General features: G+C 40.5%; 1 protein-coding gene across 3 annotated transcripts in view; it reads right to left on the bottom strand.

Moving 5' to 3' along the window:
* Window positions 1-12622, bottom strand: part of ITCH (itchy E3 ubiquitin protein ligase) — a 48191-nt gene extending 35569 nt beyond the window's left edge. The window contains exons 1-4 of one of the 3 annotated variants that reach the window (XM_040575525.1): window positions 11946-12622; window positions 10827-10900; window positions 3732-3822; window positions 1040-1178 (exon numbers count right to left, since the gene is read on the bottom strand). In XM_040575525.1, the coding sequence (XP_040431459.1) occupies window positions 1040-1178; window positions 3732-3801 (209 nt within the window). In that variant the 5' untranslated portion in view covers window positions 3802-3822; window positions 10827-10900; window positions 11946-12622. Of the gene's footprint in view, window positions 1-1039; window positions 1179-3731; window positions 5504-10826 lie in introns of those variants that run through there. The other 2 variants (XM_040575524.1, XM_040575526.1) reach the window with 2 other exon arrangements.
* Between the last annotated feature and the right edge of the window lie 8909 nt (window positions 12623-21531).

Genomic DNA, 21531 nt, shown 5'->3' with positions numbered 1-21531 from the left:
CAAACAATTTGAAGAGTTCAATTTTTTTATTTTTACCTCCATTTCACTTTCCTGAGGCTTGTCTTTTTTTTTTTTTTTTAAGAGGACAGTTACTTGGTTTTGTGACACAAAAATCTGGTGCTAATAACCTGAAGCAATGTCTTCCACAGCATAGACACAGTACAAACTGTGGCAATGTAAGCCTCTACATAGTCCAAACAACAAAGTTCTCTCTGAAGAATCTTTTTATCTGACTAGGTGATAGAACCACAACATTGGAACCTCTGCCAAACACATAGGCTGTTCAAATTGGTCAGCCTGTGGCAGAGATGGTGCGGACCTGTTCCTAGAGAAGCTGTCAGCTGAGCTGCTCTCTAAACGTGAAAGCTCTCAATGACCCGTGCTGTGAGGCCCTCCACTCCTAAACCCTTGTCAGCAGTTATGTACTGGGAGAGCGCCTCACTGGAGAAGAAACATAGGATAACAGAAGTAACTTTTACCAAAGCAATTGCTCCATTCCCTCTATCCCCAAAACAAGCTGAACCAAACCATGCTCATTTCAAAACTGCTAAATCTTACTAGGTATTGTGCAGGAAGATGATTGCACCTGAGATGGTGTATGCAAGCCAGCAAACCTTGGAGAATAAAGCAACTCTCCTGGTACTAAGAAAAACCTAAAAGCCTGGGGATTTTTCTTTTTCTTTCTCAAAAGTATTCTGACAACACCGGAAAGATGAGCATTATGAAATAGCTGATGATATTACAATTAAGAATATACTCTCAAAACTGCTTCTAGAAAGTCACTTTTAGAGGTAAAATATTCACCTGCCCCTCATATTCCCTCGAGTTTTCAGAAGCCTTATGACAGAGAAACAAATTTATGGGGGAAGACAAAGGTTAGACCACACAGCGCTGCACAAAGAACAGCAACAATTTTCAACCATGAAAAAGTAACCTTAAATGCAGCAACAAAAAATGTGCATGGCACTGCCAGTTTTATCATCAAATGAATCATAGCATTAATTTAGCTCAAACTGGAAAACAAAACCACCAAACATACACTGTAAGATGCTGTTTCCACTTCGGACTACTTGTGTTGTTGCATTTTTCTGTCTTCTTTGACTGTCCATCTACTGAGACTTCCACATAAGGGCTAGGTCCAAACCATTTATTTTTTTCTTTCAGTTTTGCTGAAATAACTGTTAAGAAAGAGAAAAAATATAACTGACTAAGTATTTCAACCGCTAAAAGTATTTTTCAGCTGGGTACTTCAGTATTCAAGGACCAGGTCATTGACACCTGACAGTAATGCTCCAGAGAAAAACACTTTTTTTTTTTCCAAATATGTTCTTGCATTTCAGACCATTTTGTCCAATGCTATAGTTCAAACAAAAGCCTAAAACATGCAACAGTATTTCTATACCATCAGACACTATCGTTGATAATTATCAGTGTAAGATTCCAAAAGCACTTTGGTGTTGAAAGTACAAAATATCCTCTAGAACCTCCTCCTCCTTATCGGCAGCCAGAAAAATGCCTGCAATTTATTACAGTTGCTTGTTAAAAAGCTCAAAATACGATCCATCTTCCTCATATCTTGGACAACTGCCACAACTTCTGATGAAAAGATCTTTAACAGAAAGAACTTTGTGTTAAGCTTTCTGTAACAAAGTAAAATTATAGAAAAGCTAACTAAAGGCACAATTCAGAGTTCCAATAACTACCTGCTGTTCTACAACAAAACCTGGACAGGACTTGCAGCTCTAGAGCGTTTCTCGTGTTAGTAAATATACTCTTTGTATTAATGGCTGGGCAGCAACAGAAATCTGGACTTTTTGTAATTATTTTTTTCTAACATTCAACATAACTTACTGCAATGGTCCTGGCTTGCCAAACACTGTGAGTTGCCTCCATTTAGCCAAAGAAACACACGTTACCCCAACATCTATTTGACTCTTTGATGAGGAGCATTCTTAGATTCATTGACAGCACTAAGCTCATAAAACAAAACTTACAACAAATACATGATCATTTCTAATCAGCCAAGTAACTCTGCTCTGTTGCTACAAACGTCAGCCTGGTCTCCTGTATTTTCATCACCCACCTCAGCTATTCTACATGCTCAAAAAAAAGATAACTAATTCAAGTCCATGTGGCTAATCTACCTAGATTCCTTTTATAGTCCATGCTCCTTTAGAGATTTAGAGAAGTAGCTTAGTATAAACTGCTGTGAACTGCTCCCAAGGGAAACTCTTTCTCTATTTATATGAGCACTCAGAAATTACCTTCAGTTATCTAGAATTAATTTCATGAATTCCCTTCTCCTGATGCCTCCACTACTTCAGTATTACAGCATTTCATGCCTCAACATAACGATCTACCTCAAAGACATCAAGATCCAGTTTGAGGCAGCACATAGCAGCAGCTGTGTACCTATTTTCAAGGTTTTACTTACAGAGACAATCTGAAAGTTAATTTAAACCTAACAAAGACAGCAGAATAGAGAGATGAGAATAGGGCAGGTGGAGACTGTTGGTTACAGAACTTTCTACAAAAAGATAAAGCCTGCCTGCAAGGGAAATGGTTTTCTAGAAGTGTGGTTGAACTTCTGTAGAAATTAAAAATCAACCATCATAAATGTCTCCATTTGAACATGAGACATTTCTTTAACTCTGCTTTCTTTATGAGAGTTACAGGCCTTTAAAGGAGCAAACCTTAGACAGGCATCACCACTTTAATCCTTAGCTATGCAGAGGATGTACCTCCTTTGAAACCTCTACAAGTCTTCTTGTCAATATTGGTCTGTATAGACAAGGGTTTTCTTAAAGCCTCATGGTCCACTGGGAAAAAAAAAAACACAAGCTTGTGACCTCAGTGTGATAGTTAAGGGCAACATAATTTGTTCATTTCCAAACTTCTGTTTAGACTGAAGTCTCCCCATCTATTTTTGACAATTCTTTTCAAGCCCACAATATCAACTTTGCACCCTCAGTGTGGAAACTGTGGGTATATGCAGAGTTATTGCATAAAGTTTACCCTCAATGCTTCTAAACATAGACCTGCATATATCCACAGATCTTGCATTCTCAGGCTTCAGCTTTGACACTTCAGTAAAATTTGTCAGTTAGAAAGTGAAGAAAACTTGATGAATAAGTTTCAACAGATGCTCTGTTGGTAGGGCACTACAAAAAGCAAAAGCATGCCATGTAAATCCATTCATATGCAATCTACAGGTCCCCAATTATAGTAATACTGTCATCAATACTTACTAAAAACACTTTTATAATGGTGGCCATGAAAACATTTAACAAAGAAGTAGCAAGTCAAATTTAATGAACAGTAGTTCAAATTAACTTAGCTTGAGATGTAAAAAGATTATGTGAAATTGTTAAGTTTGATATTATGTGAAGTGTTAGCAACAGAAAGCAGTATTGTATTACATTTTTACATTTCAAAGAAAACTGTTCTGTACAATTGACTTAACAGCATCCAAAAATAATTTCTTCCTTCCTTACATGAAAATGTATAATTTCAGAATGCATTTTAGATAAAATTTTGAATAAAACAGAAGAATTTCTGCCAATTCATGATTGGATTAAACTATTAGTTTTATTTTGCTATTTCTCTTGGTTTTGAACTACTAAAAACTTGCTGAAATGCAACATACTAGTAATTACTCTTTCATTATGGGAAAAATGCTTCTTACTTTTACATTTTTAACCAGAAAGGATATATAATTTTAAATGACTTACCAGTGATTTGAAGCTGTGATTTCATGGAAAACCCACTAGATGATCCTGATTTGGATCCAGTGCCAGCCATAATATGGGCTGGATCTTGAATCTGGATAAAGAGAATGTAAACATTTCAATCACTGGAAACTCAAAAATGAAATTATCTATTTTTTGACATGTAGATACATTATGCTGCAAACAAAACTGGCACTCTTGTTCTCTCTTTTCTTTCCATTTCCCCGAAGTACCAAATATGGTTCACAAAGGGCTTTGTCTCTGCCATAACATGATCCGTAAACATCCCTGTCCGTGTCATAAAAGGTCTTTTGATCTCGTCCCTTGAATTTGCCCAACTGATTGAGTGTGAACAACATTCTTATCTTACCAAAGTTTACTGTACCTCTTACATCTGAAAATATCTGCCTTTTTAAATGTTGTAAGTCCTGGGTAAGAAGTTTACCTACCCATGTCAAGTATTATTTTATATTAAAACAAACAAACAAACAAACCCTACAAGCATATGAAAAAGGAACTATTAAATTAAAAAGAGAATTTAGAGAAATCTGCTTCTCTAAGTCTTTCGCCTCCACTTGTTAAGATCAAAGCTAAAGCCCAGGGTTGTAATTCCACAACGCACTTCACTATGAGGGGAAACATCACTTCTGGAAGAGGACAAGACACCCTTCCTTTACAGCCCAACCTTCCCTCTCACCACACCTGCGGTGGCCTGAGCCTTCCAGCACACCCTGCACACTGCACTGAGGTGAACAGCATCCTACTGCTCTTCAAACTTGGGTACTCAGTCCAGTATTTGTTTCTTGGCAGCGGGAAGAAAGAAGAAAAAAGGGGACAATATGCATCATATAGTTTGGATGCTAACAGACAGAAATGAAACGGTGTTTCATATTATATTGAAATAGAGATTAGTTTGGAAATATTCATAGGAGACAAATATATCTGGATTTTTAAAACACTTGTTCAGGTCAACCTTGAGGGAGCGAGGGCTGTAAGTCCTGTATAGCTTTACCCACTGCAAAACAAAAAGGGTTACTGAAGATTCCAAATTACCAGCTGAACCTGACTTCCAGACTTCTTCCTGCACCCCCTCCCATGTCATATCCCCACCGTGCCACATCTTCACTGCCCCCTGCAGCCAGAGCCACCGACCCACGCATACGGCCTCAGCGCCTGCGAGTCTCCCAAGTGCTGGGCACGTCTCTCGTCCACCACCCAACCTGAATCCCTCGGCCCAGCAAACATCACGGACCAGGTCATTTGCAGCACACAGTGCTGTTGCCAGAAATGAAAGGATCAAGTTACCTTAAGCTGCTGCTGTCTTTATCTGGAGTACAAAGGGCGACACGTGTGGATTTCCCCAACGGGAATGCCACAAGCAGTCTAACCCACAAGTGCGGGCCTTATCACCTGCGTGCCATGCAACATGGAGTTTGAGAAAGGAGACTGGATTTGAATATCGCCAAATCTTTACCAGATTCCAGATGCAAAACACACAAATCTAAACCCAGCTTGAGTGAAAAAGCTTTTAATGTTTTTGAAAGTTATTCAAATGTACAAGCTTTTAGAAGACAATTCTTAAGGCTGATCCTGTTCTACCAAAACTTGCTAGGTAACCTTTACGCTTTAAGAAAGCAGTTGAATAAAGTGTCTAGACCAATACAGACATCCCAGACAGCCTAAAGGAGTTGGCATTTACAAGACAGCTGCTATTTCCACCTGGAGAAATAATACCACACACAGTACAAATGTAATTACTGAAGGTGATAATTAATTTACATTTAAAGTCACACAGTAAGCACATACAGCAGAAGAATGTTAAAGCTATTTTCATTTCTAAGCCTGCAGATTACGCTTATTAAGAATATTTTATTAATATTTGACCATTGTCATTAAGAAAATACAGAAAAAAATTCCTATAGCTTAATCACGTGTGAAATGACCTTCCTGAAAACACATTAATCCATCTGCACACAGATGTGCAAGTGCTTACACAATGAGACCTGCAGTTCTTACTAACTAGCCTAAGTCAAATTTCAAGAACCTACTGCCTCCCAATACTTCTAAAATTAAGAAATTATATCACACATTGTTTAGTTCTCTCAGCTACTGTAAAGTTTCTAATTACTGTTCAAACAACAAAATTGAAGAGTCTTACTTTGTTGAACATTTGCTAAAATGTAGAAGCTCTTCAGTTATAGCAAGCTTCGCTAGTTAACCAAGGAAGGAGGGGGAAAAAAAAAAAGAGGTCTGTAGGACAAAGCATCAAGCAAGCTGGCACGTCCTTGTCCCTTTGTTCACCTTCCCCGTGCCCTGCACATTTTACCAGCCCTGTTTCTCTTTGTGTTTTTGGACACCTTGTTCCCTGCACCCTTTCTGCTCCCCTTCTGCCAGCTGAAAAAGGCTCAGCACACGAAGCACAAGAGCTGGATCCCAGCCATGCGCGCACAATGCCAGGTGTCCAGCAAGGAGCCATCGCTCAGCTCACACTGCAGCTTTTCTCTCAGCTGGGCACTAATTTCAGTCTCTTCCTTGCCGTGCATGTACACACTCTATCCAGATTTTTCATAACTTTTAGAAATTTTATCATCTTTGATACCTCCAGCTACATCAGTTTGTAGCTGGACTGGATATCAGCAGGTAGCACAGGTCGCAAAGCGGCACACAGAAGAAGGGGAAGAAGAGTACAGCAGAAGTGACAGTGTTAAGTGTATTTACCTCGCTTTCTCAGGAAGCATGCTAAAATACATTAATTACTCAAACAAAAATCCATGATGATTAGTGAACAACATTGAAGGAGCCTGATCAAACTGCAAAAGGTAACAGTACTGTAAGTGACAAAAATCCCACGGATGGCTGTATTTAGATCTAATTTTTAGCATTTAACTCCTCTTTGTTTATGTAACAAAGACACACAAAAATTAAAATCTGGTAAGAAACTGCTGTCTTAGCAGCCATTTTTAAATGGTAACTGCACGTCGTTTCAGCTCAAAAAAACAGCCTAGTGCAATTTATAAGCATAACTGCAAAATAAAGACTACAATCTTGAATAATTATAAAAATATTTCCAGTTTGTTTTATTACAATAGGGACAATACCAAGCATTCTGCAAAAAGCAGACATCTTTCTTAAAGACAAGCAATTCTGTCAGCAGCTAGGTGTGAACAAGCCATTAAGCGTGAAGTTATGAATGCTGACAAGCACGGTAACTGTACTAGACTTTTGGTCCCCTTGCCAATGGAAAGGAACATAATGATTGCTTTCAACCTGTGTTATAAGTCATCATTTTACAAACAAAAATATAATTCAAGATATAGTAATGCAACAAGTACTTCTACAAGTTGAAAATAATTATCATTCCAGACAATTGAGAATGCCTACTCAAGCTTTTCCTGTGCAGTAGAAAATTATATGCATCTTCAGAAATATTTAGTTGTTTGGATTTTTTTTCTTTAAATTATAGTTAGCTCATATTGACATTTTTTTCTCCTGGATGCCACTACCCATTTCCAAGAAACATGCCAGAATCTGAGATTTGGGAACACTAGTTGAAAGGTTCAAAAGCTGTGATAATAGAGAAGAAAGGCAGGGTAACAGACATTTGAGAGATGATCACATAAGCTTAGTTTTCTTAAGAAATGAACACAACCACACAAATTATTTAGCATATTGAAAGACATAATAAAAAAGCATAATATAGAATTAATGTTTTTTGTCAGTAGAAATAACCATTGAAATGCTTGCCTGAATTGCTTCGGTGGCTACATACATCCTCCTAGTTAAATTTATTTTTTGTAACATGCTACAGTAATGCAGATTATTAGATAAATTATGCTACATTAGTCCGGTACAACTTTCTGCTTTGTAAACTGGGACCATTCAGCAATGCTTGTTGATTTTAAACCATCTGACAGCCTTTAATTTTAAGCCGCCCAGAATTTTCCACTGTTTTATAAGAGCTGAAAGACAGCTTTCATTATTCTTCCTTTGTGTATGTGCATGCACAATGAACTGGGGACTGTTATTGTTTTAAGATGGCTTGCAACAGGGAGCACAGCAGAAGATGCATCAGCCAACATGAGCTTCAGAAGTTTACATTTCACCTTTGGAAATGCAACCTTAGTGGAATACAGGTGGTAACACACAAGAAAAAACAAAAGAAGGATCTGACAAGTGGAATATGTCCCAGGAGATCACGGAGCCATACTTTCCTCCCAGTCCTGACCTGAAACCACGCCAGCCACGAGCTGATCCTGTCTTCTCATTCCTTCACGTGGCCATGTCACGCTGCTCCTCTGCAGAGCTCTGAGCTCCTAATGCAGTCAGTCCACACGCTTCATATCTCACTGAAATTCAATCTAATGCTAATAAGATTCAACCCAGATTTCATTAGGTTCTATCAGGTTAATAACTACTTGATGCTTCTGCTGCTCCATGTAAAAGTGCCTCACCTCTCCTCTTGAAGAGAGCAGTACAAAAGCAGATACACAGAATTCATTAAGCTCACAATATAAAGAAAACAGCGAGGGAAAACACCAATAAATGCCATGGACAGCTGCAATCACGTAAAAGCAGCAACATTTTTTGCTCACTTAACAGCATCTTAGCAAGACAAACTGTGGTTGTGTTCAGTTTCAAAAGTGCATATGCCATTGTTTGTGCTCAGGCAGGTTGGAACAAACACAGCTTAGAATAAGTCCACTTCAGTCACAACCTTGGTCCAAGCATGCTTTTGGGATTCAGTTTTTTGAATTTCCACTCTCACCATAGTGCTTTCTCCAAAACCTCCCCTACAGCATGACATGCAGTTAGGCCAAACTGCATCATCTCCAGTGGCATTTTAATCTACAACGGCAAAGTTCATCACCAAATTTGTCTCTTGCGTTTGTTTGTTGCAGAAGATGAAATTCTGGAGGGCCACAGCCCAGATATTATCAACACTTTCAGAAAATAGATGGCAGGAAGGAAGGGTCTTCATTTACTTTTGCCTTAAAAAATCGTGAGAAAGAGTAGGAAGAAAAGCGGCCTTGAGTGCTTCACGGCTGAAGTGAAGAAAGGCGAAGAGTTTCTTCCCCCCCAAAAACGGAGAACATAAGTTGCAGAAAAATGCTATCGAAGGCTACAAAGAGGTTCGGAGTGTCATGCCAGTTGAACTTGGGGGAACTTCATTCATTGATGGGATTCGTTTGTTAAAGAACTGACTTACTAAAAAAGGACATTTTATTTCGTATTTATTTGAAACTACGGAAGACACAACAGGGTCACAGAAGGAAATACTGTGACTGTATATTATACTAGCATAGCTTTGAAAGTATGCTGGCATATATTCTTTACAATTCAAAGAATAATGAAGCAATTGCCAAGTCAGTGGCTGAAAAACCTATGTTTGTTTAGTTATTAATTTTAAGAACATAAACTCAACTGTTGTTTAGAGGTGTACCAATGCGAAGTGAATTTGCTATTTGCAGTAATGAAAATATTTCTTTAACACACTGATTTTAACAATGGTTTTGAAAACCTGATTGTGTGCACAGGAACACAGACTTTTGGAAAAAGCATAAGGTATTTTATAAACAACTCTTCTAATTAAGTTCCTTTTGTGACTTTTTTTTTAAACAATGGGTATGTGAGTTGTGTACCATTAAGAGATTAGACTACGTATTTCAGAGAAAATTCAAACTCACTTGTTGCCTATGTTAATACTGTATTTTTTGTGTGTGCAAGAAGTTAAATACACATTTCCTCTCCCTCCCCTTAAAACTCTGAAGCCTCTTTTTAATTGCAGGCATTCATATTGTGGAAAAGTTCTTCTCTCTCAAATGTTGGATATAATTACCCAGCAAGACTAAGCACAACCAGATAGCTTTCTTGCTTAGCAAATTTGCAGTTACTTTCACTGTTCAAATTTCAAGAAGTGGTTTTAAAAAGCTGCTTTTATTGGTTTTTCCTTAAAATAAGTTATAAAGACACGGTCAGTTCTGCCCAAGCAAGTAAGATGACAAAGAAATTGCTGAGTAATCTACTAGGAAAAAAAGAACAGACACAGATTATAAGAGTGCTGAGTGCAGGTTGGAAAAGGAAGCAATTATGAGGTTTGCATCAAGGGATGCTTATATAAGGAAGGGAAGCAAAGGAACAGCAGAGTGCAGCTTAGCTCCCTTAAGCCATTATGGCATGTGAGCAGCGCTATACCAATTCACTGAAAATGCAGTAAAATCAGAAGTGTCTCTGCCATAATGCATCAGTTAAAATTCAAAAGCCAGATGCTTAGCAACATCAGGCATCTAAACACAAGAGGAATATTAAAATTGTTACAGATATTCAGAGCAAGCCTGTAGCTCTCTTTACAAAAGAGCATCATTTCATGACAAAACGTAGTATTTAAGCCAAATACTTTCATACGTAGTACCAGCAGTTACAGAGCACACCCACTTACAATTCAAGAAATGAAAATTAAGCAGACCTGAGACTTTTTCAAGGGTTTGAATTTACATGCAGGAGCAGAATCACAAAGCAGACTCACACCTCAAATGAAAGCAGCTCCCAAGAGCGGAGCCAGCCAGGCGTCCGAGGAGTGCACATGTGCACAGCAGGGCGGGCAAGGCCCTGCTGTCCCATCTCCAGTGCTATCAGCGACTCAGCTTGGCAGAGCACAGCTGGTGCTGATATTGCAGTCAGCAACAACTGCGCACCTCTGTCTTGCTGTGCGTAGCTCCGCTTAGCTATTTACAAAGCTAACACACAAGCAGCTGTTCTGATAACAATGAGCAAAGTGCAGGCTCAAAGACAATATACTAGCTAAAAATATATTCTTTGGGAAATACAATGTAATCACTTTGGGAAGCAACTCAAGTGACCTGACCTTCAGAGGCTGCAATAAAGCAATAAACCCTGTGCTATGGGAGAAGAGCTGCCCAGCTTCCGTCTGTCCTTGCCTGCTAAGGACTGATAATAACAAATCCTGGACACTGAAGTAGAAACTTTATCCATTATGTTGTCTTATCTGCATATGCAAATATTTTGTATTTTCCCCATCTCATTAATTTACACAAGGCATACAATCTGCTGTATTTTTGGCTCATCACCAGAATCACCTACCTGTTATGTCTGCTTACAGACTATTTGTACTCCCTTTCAAAGCATTGTAGTACATCAGTCAGAAGTCACATCTCCTTTAAATCAACAATTCTAGTTATATTTTGTAAGTGAGATTTTCTAAATCTATTCTAGGCAACTACCTGCCTCAATCTTCTTACTCAATGTGTTCCTGCTACACACGAACATTGTTGAGAAATGTAACACATTAAGATTGGTATGAACAAAGAAAGAATGGAAACACACATATATAAATCAGCAAAAACAGCAGAGCAAAGGTTAGAAGAACAGCTTTCACTGACAAACAAAGGCGCTTCTTGCAGCAATAAAACAGGGGACTGTCTTGCTGTCAAGACCAGGATGCCTTCACTCTGTTAAGACCACAGCAGAGCAGCCAGCATAGAAGCATGTGCTTAGAGGAGAATGACAAGAGGGTGACAGCACAGCACCTCTGTCATTCTTTTACATGTTAACCCAACAGGAAAACACGCTGTAGCTATGGGGAGACAGATGCTCCACACCAGGAAAAAATGAACAAGTAGCATTAACATTCACTTAAGATTTATGGAGGCTGAAGTAAGCCAGAGTCTGATGCAAAGGCGTGCCCTCAAACAACTGTTGACTCCCAAGGTGTTTGAAAGTTCCACCTACGAATTATCTTGTTGTCACTACAGGAACATCAGGGCATGATGAGCAGGGGCCATTAGTGACCCCCATGCTGCACCCAGGAGCCACCTGCGCACAGCAACGTGCTGCTGCTCCTGGGTAGGTGAGGGAGAGACAGCAGGGAAATCCCTGTGAGATCAGCACAAAGGGTTAGATCAACATCAGATCTGTCAAAGTAAATAGCACGCTCCCCTTCTGTAGGGTCTCACACAGAACTGTGTTAGTTTCCTGCAACCTCACACACAACAGGGAGCAGCAATCAGTGCCACCGTGCCAGTTCCCTACAACAGGAGCAGGAGATGGCTTCACTGTCATGGACATATTAAAAATTACAGTAGAGAAGAAAAAGTAACAGCCTTAAACATCTTTCCTAAACACACTTGGACAATTACTTCTGCAAGGCTAATCCTTAGGTCTGAACCCTTGATTTTCTTAAATATCTACCTTGATACCTACTTCAAAGGGGAGTTGAACATGGGATACTTCTCTGAATCCAAACTTTTTTTTTTAAGTTGGAACCATTTAACCTGGCTATCAAGACAAAGAGAAAGACAAAAGAATGCTGGAAACGTTGTGGGCAGACATTCGGTGACACTTTCACGCTGTAACTTTTACCCCAATACCAGGGATAACCAGTGCTCCTTATGCAAACGGCACAGATTAGAAAAACTGGTCCATCAGCTTCCACCTGCAGAGAAAAATGCTTTCAACAAAACTGCTTGCAATCCAAATTAAAGCGTCTTCAGGCCTCCCAAACCAAAGACTTGCATCAAAACTACAGAGAATTCATTCATTACCATTTCTGTGCACCAAAGACCTGCTTAGAGAACCTACAGCTTAGAAGATTTTCCTGTGAGCTTTCTATAACACATATAGTATTTGATACTGAAGAAGAGAACTGGAAAAAGGAAAAAAAAACAAAACATGCAAAGAAACAGCACTGCAATACACCAAATTGAAAGAAAAAGCAATGTAATTCAACAGCTGTTTCCACTTTCAGTAGTACATTTGTAATTCCCCTACCGTAAGCTGTTCTTGGAACAGACTAAAGCTGTGGCAGGCAGGACAAATGGCACAAACTGGTTTTGCTGCCAACTGTCATAACTTGCCAATGAATTTCCTTCCTAACCTAAAAGGACGTCAGCTTTTACTAACTTTTAATACATGTTCATAAAGGGAAAAAAGAAAGGACAAAACTGTAAATGAACATTATATGCCTTTTACTTAATTCTAAAAAGCCTGGCAAGAAAAGCCACTGCAGAGCTGCAGAAGATAATTAAAACCATTTGTGAAAACAAAGATAGCCTATTTTTATTTCAGCTGTTTCCTTGTCATGCTACAATCCATTCCAAGGAAGAACAATAATTCATATATGCAAACCACTAAGCTAAAACTGGTTCACTACTGTAATCTTAGAGAGATTCTTGAAATGGCTTGTTCCTAAATACCACAGTTAGAAAACAAAATAGATTAAACTTGGCAAGCACGTTAACCCACAGTAAAGAATATTAAACTTATTAGGAAGGCAGAAGAGGAGACAATGAAATGGTATCTTTGTAACTACCAAAAATTTAGAAAACTGACTTTCAAGCTATGCTGGACTCACTGCTATTAACTGGGCATTAACTGGATTAACTCCTGCATTTTACAAACTATGGCTTTTAGTAATTCATATTGTCCTTTTTAACTCTTTAAGAGAAGTACTTGTAATAATGCAGTTTCAACACAATGCTGCATTGACTCAAAACTACGTCTTTTCCTAACACTCCTGTGCTGAGGTTTCAGGAGACAATTTCAGTGGCTGTGCACAACCAGAGCAACGTTCCAGTTTCTGGATGGAAGGTGGACAGCCACCTGGCTGCCTGCAAGGCAAGGCAAATGGCTTTTCATTCCACAAATCCAATATTCCAGCTCATTCCTTTTAAGCCCTAAGGTGTTCAAGTGTTATCACAGGCTGGTTCTGTGTGTGCAGAGTAAGAGATTGTTTATAAGGGTTGGCACTCCTTTATCCATTTCACGATGGGCTAAACTATTTTTCTAGGCCCCCTTTTCAGCAAGCCTACTTTGTCGAGCTTTTTAAGTCGCCATTTGTTGACTTCACTTTAGGGAGAAACAAATCCCTAAGCACATGACTACAGAACATTTTTACGTAACTTAACAAAAGACGACTAAACAAATTTAGACCCAAACCTGTCTCTACAGCGGCTGGACTACCGTGAGTGCACACAGTTTAGTTGCATCACGTCTTTCAGTACGGTTTAAAGAAAGTTCTGCTTCCAACACACAAACCAAACTCACAATCAGCAGCCCACCAGCTGACGATACTCCGATCAGAGCTGCAGGATCCAGAACTGGGAGTGACCAACTACCCACAGTGAACCAGGCTCTCAGAGCGAGTGATACCCCTCCTTCACAGGAAGGCACCTCCAAATCCATGAATTTCTCTCAACTTTTACAATTCCTTGTTGACTGTTATTGCAGATCTCTGACAAAACAAACTAAAAAACACCAATTGCATCCTAACAATCAGAACTGTTGTGTCTTGTAGAAATTAATTACAGCTTTTCTTTTTAATTCTTCCACTTCCTTGCACTGCGAACTCTCTCCTGTATGAAGTTTTGTGGAAATACAGCTCTCAAAAATAAATCCATCAGTGCTGTAACTTCAGGGGCATCTCTTCCCTTCCTCTCCGAGGAAGGCAAGATGGTTACAAAGAGTAAAACAGAATATGATCTACAGACATGTATTGACAGAACCCTAATGAGCAAAGCCTTTACTTATTTCTTAATTTAAAAGTAAGCATCATTGTATTTCCAGGTTTCTGACAAGAAAATATCTAGAAAGTATAAACAATGCTTTCCAGTGCCAACTCTGGAAGGGAATTTTCCCAGGGGACAGACAGACAGCGTGCCCAGACAGCAGCACACAGTCACTGATAATCTCTGCGCTACCAGGGGATGACCAGAGGTACTGCTTTGGGGATATGTTTCTTTACAGGGGCTCCTACAGTGCTATGTTTTGGGTTTGTGATTCAGTGTTGATAACACACAGATGTTTTAGCTGTTGCAGAGCAGTGCTTGCACAGAGCCCAGGGCTTCTCAGCTCCTCGTGCTGCCCTGCCAGTGGGGCACTGGGGGTGCACAGGCAGCTGGGGGGCACAGCCAGGACAGCTGGCCCTAATGGCCAGAGGGACACTATGTGCCATAGGGTGCAAAGCTCAGCAAGAAAATCTGGGGGAAATGAGGAGGAAGGAGGAATGTTTGAAGTTATGGCATTTGTCTTCCCAAGAAACCGTCCTGTGTGGTGAGCCCTGCTCTCCTGAAGTGGCTGAACACCTGCCTGCCAGGGGAAGTGGCGAACGGATTCCTTGTTTGCCTTTGCTGGTGCAAGCGGCTTCTGCTTTACCCGGGGAACTGCTTTTATCACAGCCCCTGAGTTTTCTCACTTCCCCTGAGTTTCCTCACTCTTCCAATTCCCTTCCCCATCCCACTTGGGGTGAGTGGGTGAGCAGCCACGTGGTGCTGAGCTGCCCACTGGGGCGAACCCACAGCACCAGCAGCTGAGAGCATCACTGCTCTCTCTGTATTGCAGTTGTTTCACGTACATAATACACTACAACATACAGCCTTAGTTACAGTTTACCCAAGTAAGACTGTATTCTAACTGTAGAAATACACATATATATTTTGTAGTTCTGAGATTATTTTTCTCAATGCTACTCTAAATAAATGTCATCAAAAAAGACAACCTAGAGCACCGAACAACTACTGAAGAGAACAAGTCCAAGACAGTTACAGAACACAGTTACCAAAGCAGCAGTATCTTTCATTAGCTGCCCTATAAACCTCATTTAGCCCTACAATACATTTATGCTTCAGCTGGCTCTGAGGCTAAGCAGTTCTTCCTACAAAGCAAAAATCCTCATCCTAAGCATCTCAGCTGAGTATTAATGTTTGTATTAGCAGCAGATTGTTTTGGACCTTACCCTGAAAGCATTAAAAACAAATTTTCTGAAGAACTTTTCTCAGTCACCTCTTGCCTTTCGCTATGGGAAGAGGAAGGAAAGAATTTTCTCTGGAGGCCGCTGTTTATCACTGCTTCAGCTATGTGACACAGGAGCAAGAAGAGATGGTCACACAAATCTATAGGCCATAAGCTACTTACTCATGGTAAGCAATTAATTTTTAATTAGGGCAATGAAATAATCTTAATGTGATCACCCAGAGCATAAACATTAACTCAAACTGGAAGCTATTTTTCCCCTTCAAGCAATTTTCTTCCTTGAGGTCTATTAACTTGTGATTGCCTGGAAGAGATTTTCCTCACCTCCCTCTTACCTGTTTTTCAGTAGTTCTGACAATTTTACTGAAATGCTAGAAGGGAGCATAATAGTCAGGAGAAACAAAAATTAACACTTCTATATTTAAAACAAAGATATTCAAGGATAAAGTGTTAGTCCACATAAACAGGTCTTAAAAAAAACTTAGAATAATACACCATAGGAAATTTTGCCTACTGTGTGCCCAGAACATCAAGGACAAGACAAAATATGTAGAACAGGTAGTGTCTTTAGAGCAGTGATACAAAGCCTTGGGAAAAATTTCACTGGCTGAGAAGACGAGTTTACTTGGTTTTACTCTCAGACATTTCTGAAGGCAGCCTAAACAACTATCAAGCAGCATGTGTATCTCAGAACCTTCCCAGACAGATTTTAATTCTCCACTACGCTGCTTTTAAAAAAAGAAGCTTTAGCCAAAATGATCTGAAAATAACAAATAAAAATGTGCTATTGGAAGAGCATTTGAGGAAACACAGGTATCTTAAAATGAGAACATGCTTCTGTGAAGCACTTTCATTTCCTCGCAAATGTGTTTCACAGACTCAGAGAACGGTTTAGGCTGGGAAGGACCTCTGGAGGTCACCCACCCCAACACCCTCCCAAAGAGGGCCAGCTTCAAAGTGAGACCTGGCGCTCAGTCAGAGAAAAACAGTTCCGAATCTGTACACTAACCTAGCAGCAAGATACAAGCTGTAATCACTGTATCTCGAGAGAACCAAGTTTCAAAATATCACAACAACAAAGTGAGCGGCTCTGTGGTTTTATACAAATGCATATCTCATTTGCGTAATGCATAACTGGGCACAAGTGCCTTCCACTCCTAACATTTCGGGCCTGTCGTACATTTCTTCCATACTGCTAGTAAAATGTAGTAAGAGAAACTTTCAGGAGACTCCCCAGAAGTTATAATATGAAGTTGCTTAAAGATGCATTCCTCAGAAATTTTCTTCCTCTTAATATTTATGACATTTTTTTCCAATATAACTTTGCACATTCGTTTCATCTGGTTCTCAACTGAAAGACTGAGAACAGCTTCCAAGCTAACCCCTTCTAAAGCACTCACTGCTTTCCATAAATAATTTTGGGTTTAATAACTGTAATAACTATTCCCTCAACACGTTAGGCTCTGTGTTTCCCTGCATCTTTTATTAATAAAAATACACACAAGTGCTTTCCCTACCAAGCTATCAGTAAGAATTTATTTTCATTTTGTGCCTTCTCTTAAAGGCTTCTATTGCTTCTTAATTTTCTACACTGATCACATTGTACACATTAAAGGCAAACAAAAATAGCTCCTTTCTTAAAGTTGAATTTAAAAATAGGCCAACTGCTTTTTAGCTTAAGTCAGCTTATTGTGTGTTTTGATGGCTTCTAGGCTTCACAGAGCGAAATACTTGCCTAACGTATATCATTTCATTACAGACCTATTTTTCACCTCTCATGCTCTAATCTTTCTAAGAACTTCCTTGCATGCACCTTTCAGAAGTACCAGAGTCAGCCCACCTCCTTGTCCCGGCACATTTTAGAACTGTAAATCTTTTTCGAGCCAATAACTCATCAATTCTTACTCTGTCTTCCTTGCTCTGCCTTGCTGCAGCTTTGCCCACATCAACACAAAGTGCAATCTCACAGAAGTGAGGCTGGAAAGCAGGGCCAGCCTGTGGACCCGGTACCAGCACCGCATGCATTTCTGGAGCTTTACTTCGCAGCAGCTCTGCCCTGATCCCATGGCCAGACAGCAGCTGGACTGCACATTCCCGCTCCATTTCATCCAAAAGCAACTCAGCTTCTTGGAGCCAAGCTCGTTTCATAAGTCAAACCCAAGGGCAGCCTGACTGCACTCAGGACACTTCGAAGTGCACCCCTCGCCCAAATTAAAACACCAATACAGGTGTGTTCCCGCCTTCCTCTTCTTCACCTGTTCCTCTCTGGCTACACGGAGTACCACGCCGGGTTTAAGTTATGCCTGCTGACTCAAGCTCATTCTTTGGCATGACTTCTGTTCTCTTTCTTCAATTCTATGAATTTGACTGTTAGCATCTTCATGCACTAGTATGCTTAGTTACTTTGTTTCAAAAGATTTCTACCTTTCACTCTGTTTTGACAGTTTCAGAGGTTCACCCGAGTGCACTGAGAAGTGCCTGTTGCTCCCTTTCAGTTTGGAGATGTTTTCACACAATGTTTGCTTTGTTTTATAAAAATGTGCAAAGGAAGTCCCAAAGTTTCCCATTCTCCATCATTAGGAATAGAGCTGCTTTTCGTGATTCTGTGATATTGCTCTAGCCATCTGACCTATGGACACTAAGGCTCAGAGAGATTAAATTAATTTGCTGTCACCATGCTGGAGACTATTCTGGAGGAACTGTAACCACTGAATTTCAGAATCCTCCCCACCTCTCCTTTCTTCTGCGTACTATCGAGGCTAAAAAAAAGTTTCTATGAAACCACTGGAAAGGCATTACCACAGCAGTTAAAATTAAGGAAATAAGGATCTAACCGATTAAGGCCACATTTAAAGCACGTTTCTATTTCACATGAATGAACAATGCTATAGGTGAAAGAAAGCTCTGACGATGAGCAAAGTGCTCGTGCCCTGACACAGGCAGGAGACTGGGTTTCTCCTGAGGCCGGAGCTGGCGACTGCGCTCAGCTGGGCCGCAGGACCACCGGCGCCACATGAAGGGCAGCGAGTAACTGAGCGGCACTCCTGGTGGAAATACAAATGCCTTTTCTTTGTAAAGAAGATAAATTCCAAGTACAAAGTACCTACGGAGATGATGAAAAACTGAACTTTCTTTTCCCACTCATTCTACATACAACAGGTAAAAACATGCAGCAAAATTTCAATTTCTGCCAGCTCTCTGAAGGGACGTTTGAGCCCGGTGAAGCCCGTGCTGGGCCACACAGCAGCAGAAAGGTCGCTCGGCTCCCTCTGAGTGACTCTGCGGGTTCCTAAAAGGTTCCTGGGGACTAAAAAAAGCAAATGTCACTGCCATCTTCAAAAAGAGCAAGAAGGAGGATGCAGGAAACCACAGGCTGTTTGGCCTAATCTCAGTCCCTGGGAAGGTCAGGAAACAGATGCTCACAGGAGCCATTTCCAAATATTAATGACAAGTTGACTGGGATTAGTCAGCATAGATTTAGGATGGGGAAATCATGTCTGAGCAACCTGACAGGCTATGACTGGCTCTGTGGCTGAGAAGACAGCAGCAGATGCTTGCCTTCAGTGAGGCTTTCAAGGCTGTCTCCTGTAACATACAGACAAGCTGAAGAAGTCTGGGCTAGTTTAGATGTCTGTGAGGGAGGGCTGAACGCTGGCAGCACTGTGATGCTCAAAGGGCTGTGCTGAGCAGTACAAGGTCCAGATGGAGGCTGGCCATCAGTGGTGTACCCTACAGTATATACCCCTCGGTCCACACTGTTTAACTTCTTCATTTATGACCTGGACAACAGGACCAAGCCGACCCTCAGCAAACATGCTGACACAAAGCTGGCTGGAGTGGCTGACACACCTGACAGGTCGCTACCACTCAGAGGGACCGCAGTAGGCTGGAGAAATGGACAGACAGAAGCCTCATGAAGTTAAACAAAGTGCAGAACTCTGCACCTGGGGAGGAATAAACCCATGAACCAGTAAAGGCTGGGGGCCAGCTGGCTAGACAGCAGCTTGCAGAAAACATTGGTCCTGTTGAAGACAAACTAGCAGTGCTTTCTTGCAGCAAAGAAAAAGCATCATCTCCTGGCTGCATTAGGACAAACATCACTAGCATGATCAGGGAGGTGGTCCTTCCCTTCTACTCAGCACTAGTGAGACCACACCACCAGGGAGTGTACTTCTGGGCCACCCAAATCAAGAGACACGCATTTGTACTGGGGTGAGCCCACCAAAGGGGGCAGCGAGATGACAAAGAGATGGGAATGTGACATATGAGGACAGTCTGAGAGCTGGGATTGTTAAGCCTGGAAAAGAGAAGACTCAGCAGGATCTTGTCAGTGTGCATAAATAACTGAAGGGGGTGAGGGCAAAGAAGATGAAGTCAGGCTCTTGCCAATGGTGCTCCATCCTCAGAGAAACTCCAAACCTGATTGAACGTGGTCCTGAACAATCTGTGCTCACTGATGTTGCTTTAAGCAGATGGGTTTGGACTAGATGATCTCCAGAACTCTTTTAAAGCCTCAATTTTCTGTGATTCTCTGAATTCCCTAAAATCAATCATTCCTGTTCTACCTGTTCTGTTCTTCCAGCCTGTTCTCTTTAGGTCTCTGTCTTGCAGCTGATTCCTCCTCTACAGAGACATCTATCAAGTTGGGCTTTGTTTTTTTTTTTCCCCCCTCCCCTCAGCTGAGGATCCTTTTCAGTGACCAGTTATTGATGACAGCTTAAGTGTTACCAGTCCGAACAGAATGGCACAGTCCACATAAACAGGTAGGCACCTTCTTACGATTCAGTAATCTTCACCTTCAGTGTCAGCTACTTTAGTTTCTCCAGCTCTTCCCAAGGCCTGTATTCAAATTCAGTGCAAAAGCCTACAGTAGGTATTTATTCTCACTTTTAAAGACCATCTCCTTTTACCTTTTTGCTGATCACTATGAAAAAAAAAACACAAAACCATGCAGCTTGAGTCAGCCTTCTACAAAATGTCCAAGACTGAATGTACCAAAGTATTAAGTAGCTTCAGCTAACAACAATAAGGTAAGGTGAGGTTGAAAAACGTGAAAAAAATCAAGGCCAAGTTTAACTGTCCCCACAGAAAGAACATCATTGTATGCTTTATATGCACAGTGTTCCTGGCTTATTTTACTTTTCTTTTGCACTGATAAGAGACCTCATAAAACATTCACATAAGGCTGTTTTGGAACCTGTGGAATCCCTTCATTATTTACATAACACCAGAGATTAGAAAGTCATTGAATATCATTGCTGAGACTGTTTATTCAAAAAACTGTTTTACTTTGTTATCAGCAAGTGTCCGACTGCTTGTGCCTTTAAGGATTTCCCTCATTTTAACACATATTGGGATAACTTTAGAGAGCCCATCTGGACAGTTAATCCATACCTTGCTCTGCATTGCTTCCATGCACCTACAAAGCCTGCACACCAATTTCTCCAGTAATTTCAATCAAATTAATTACCCTATTTTGCCTAGAAAAAAATCCCATGTGTGACTAATTTGGGTTTCAGAGTCACTCAAGGGTGAGTGTTAGAGTGCTGGTCCTCTAACACTTTCTAAAAGTTCCTCCTAGGTATCCATATAAATTAATCCAAACCTCTGTGGGAAAAATGGCAGTGCAGTTTCACTTCTGATACTAAAAGCACACAAAACTATGCTGCCAAAAGTCTCCATGTTGTACACAGGTAAATTAATTACAGAGGCATGATATAGCTGCATACTAAGCTGACAAATTCACATCAGTGTGCTGTTCTACCAGGCTAGCCTTATGGTTACAACATACCCGCTAACTTTCACTCATTCCACAGTTCCCAGTGCATACATTTAGCTCCCCTAACTCGTTATTACAGAAATACCTACGTAGCATTGCTGTTTAGATTACAGTCTTATGATCTTTTTCAATTAAAAGGCTGAAATCATTGACCTTCACGAGCAGACTTCAGAAACACTACTGAATGCAATTTGATGCTCACAGGGATGAAGACAAAGGCTGGCATCAGTAGCTATGCTGAAGCACCACTTGAGCGTTAAC

This window comes from Cygnus olor, chromosome 16 (assembly GCF_009769625.2).
Source record: "Cygnus olor isolate bCygOlo1 chromosome 16, bCygOlo1.pri.v2, whole genome shotgun sequence".
NCBI classification, from domain to species: Eukaryota; Metazoa; Chordata; class Aves; order Anseriformes; family Anatidae; genus Cygnus; species Cygnus olor.
Note: the sequence above shows the minus strand (reverse complement) of the source record. Positions and strands in the feature narration are given on the sequence as shown.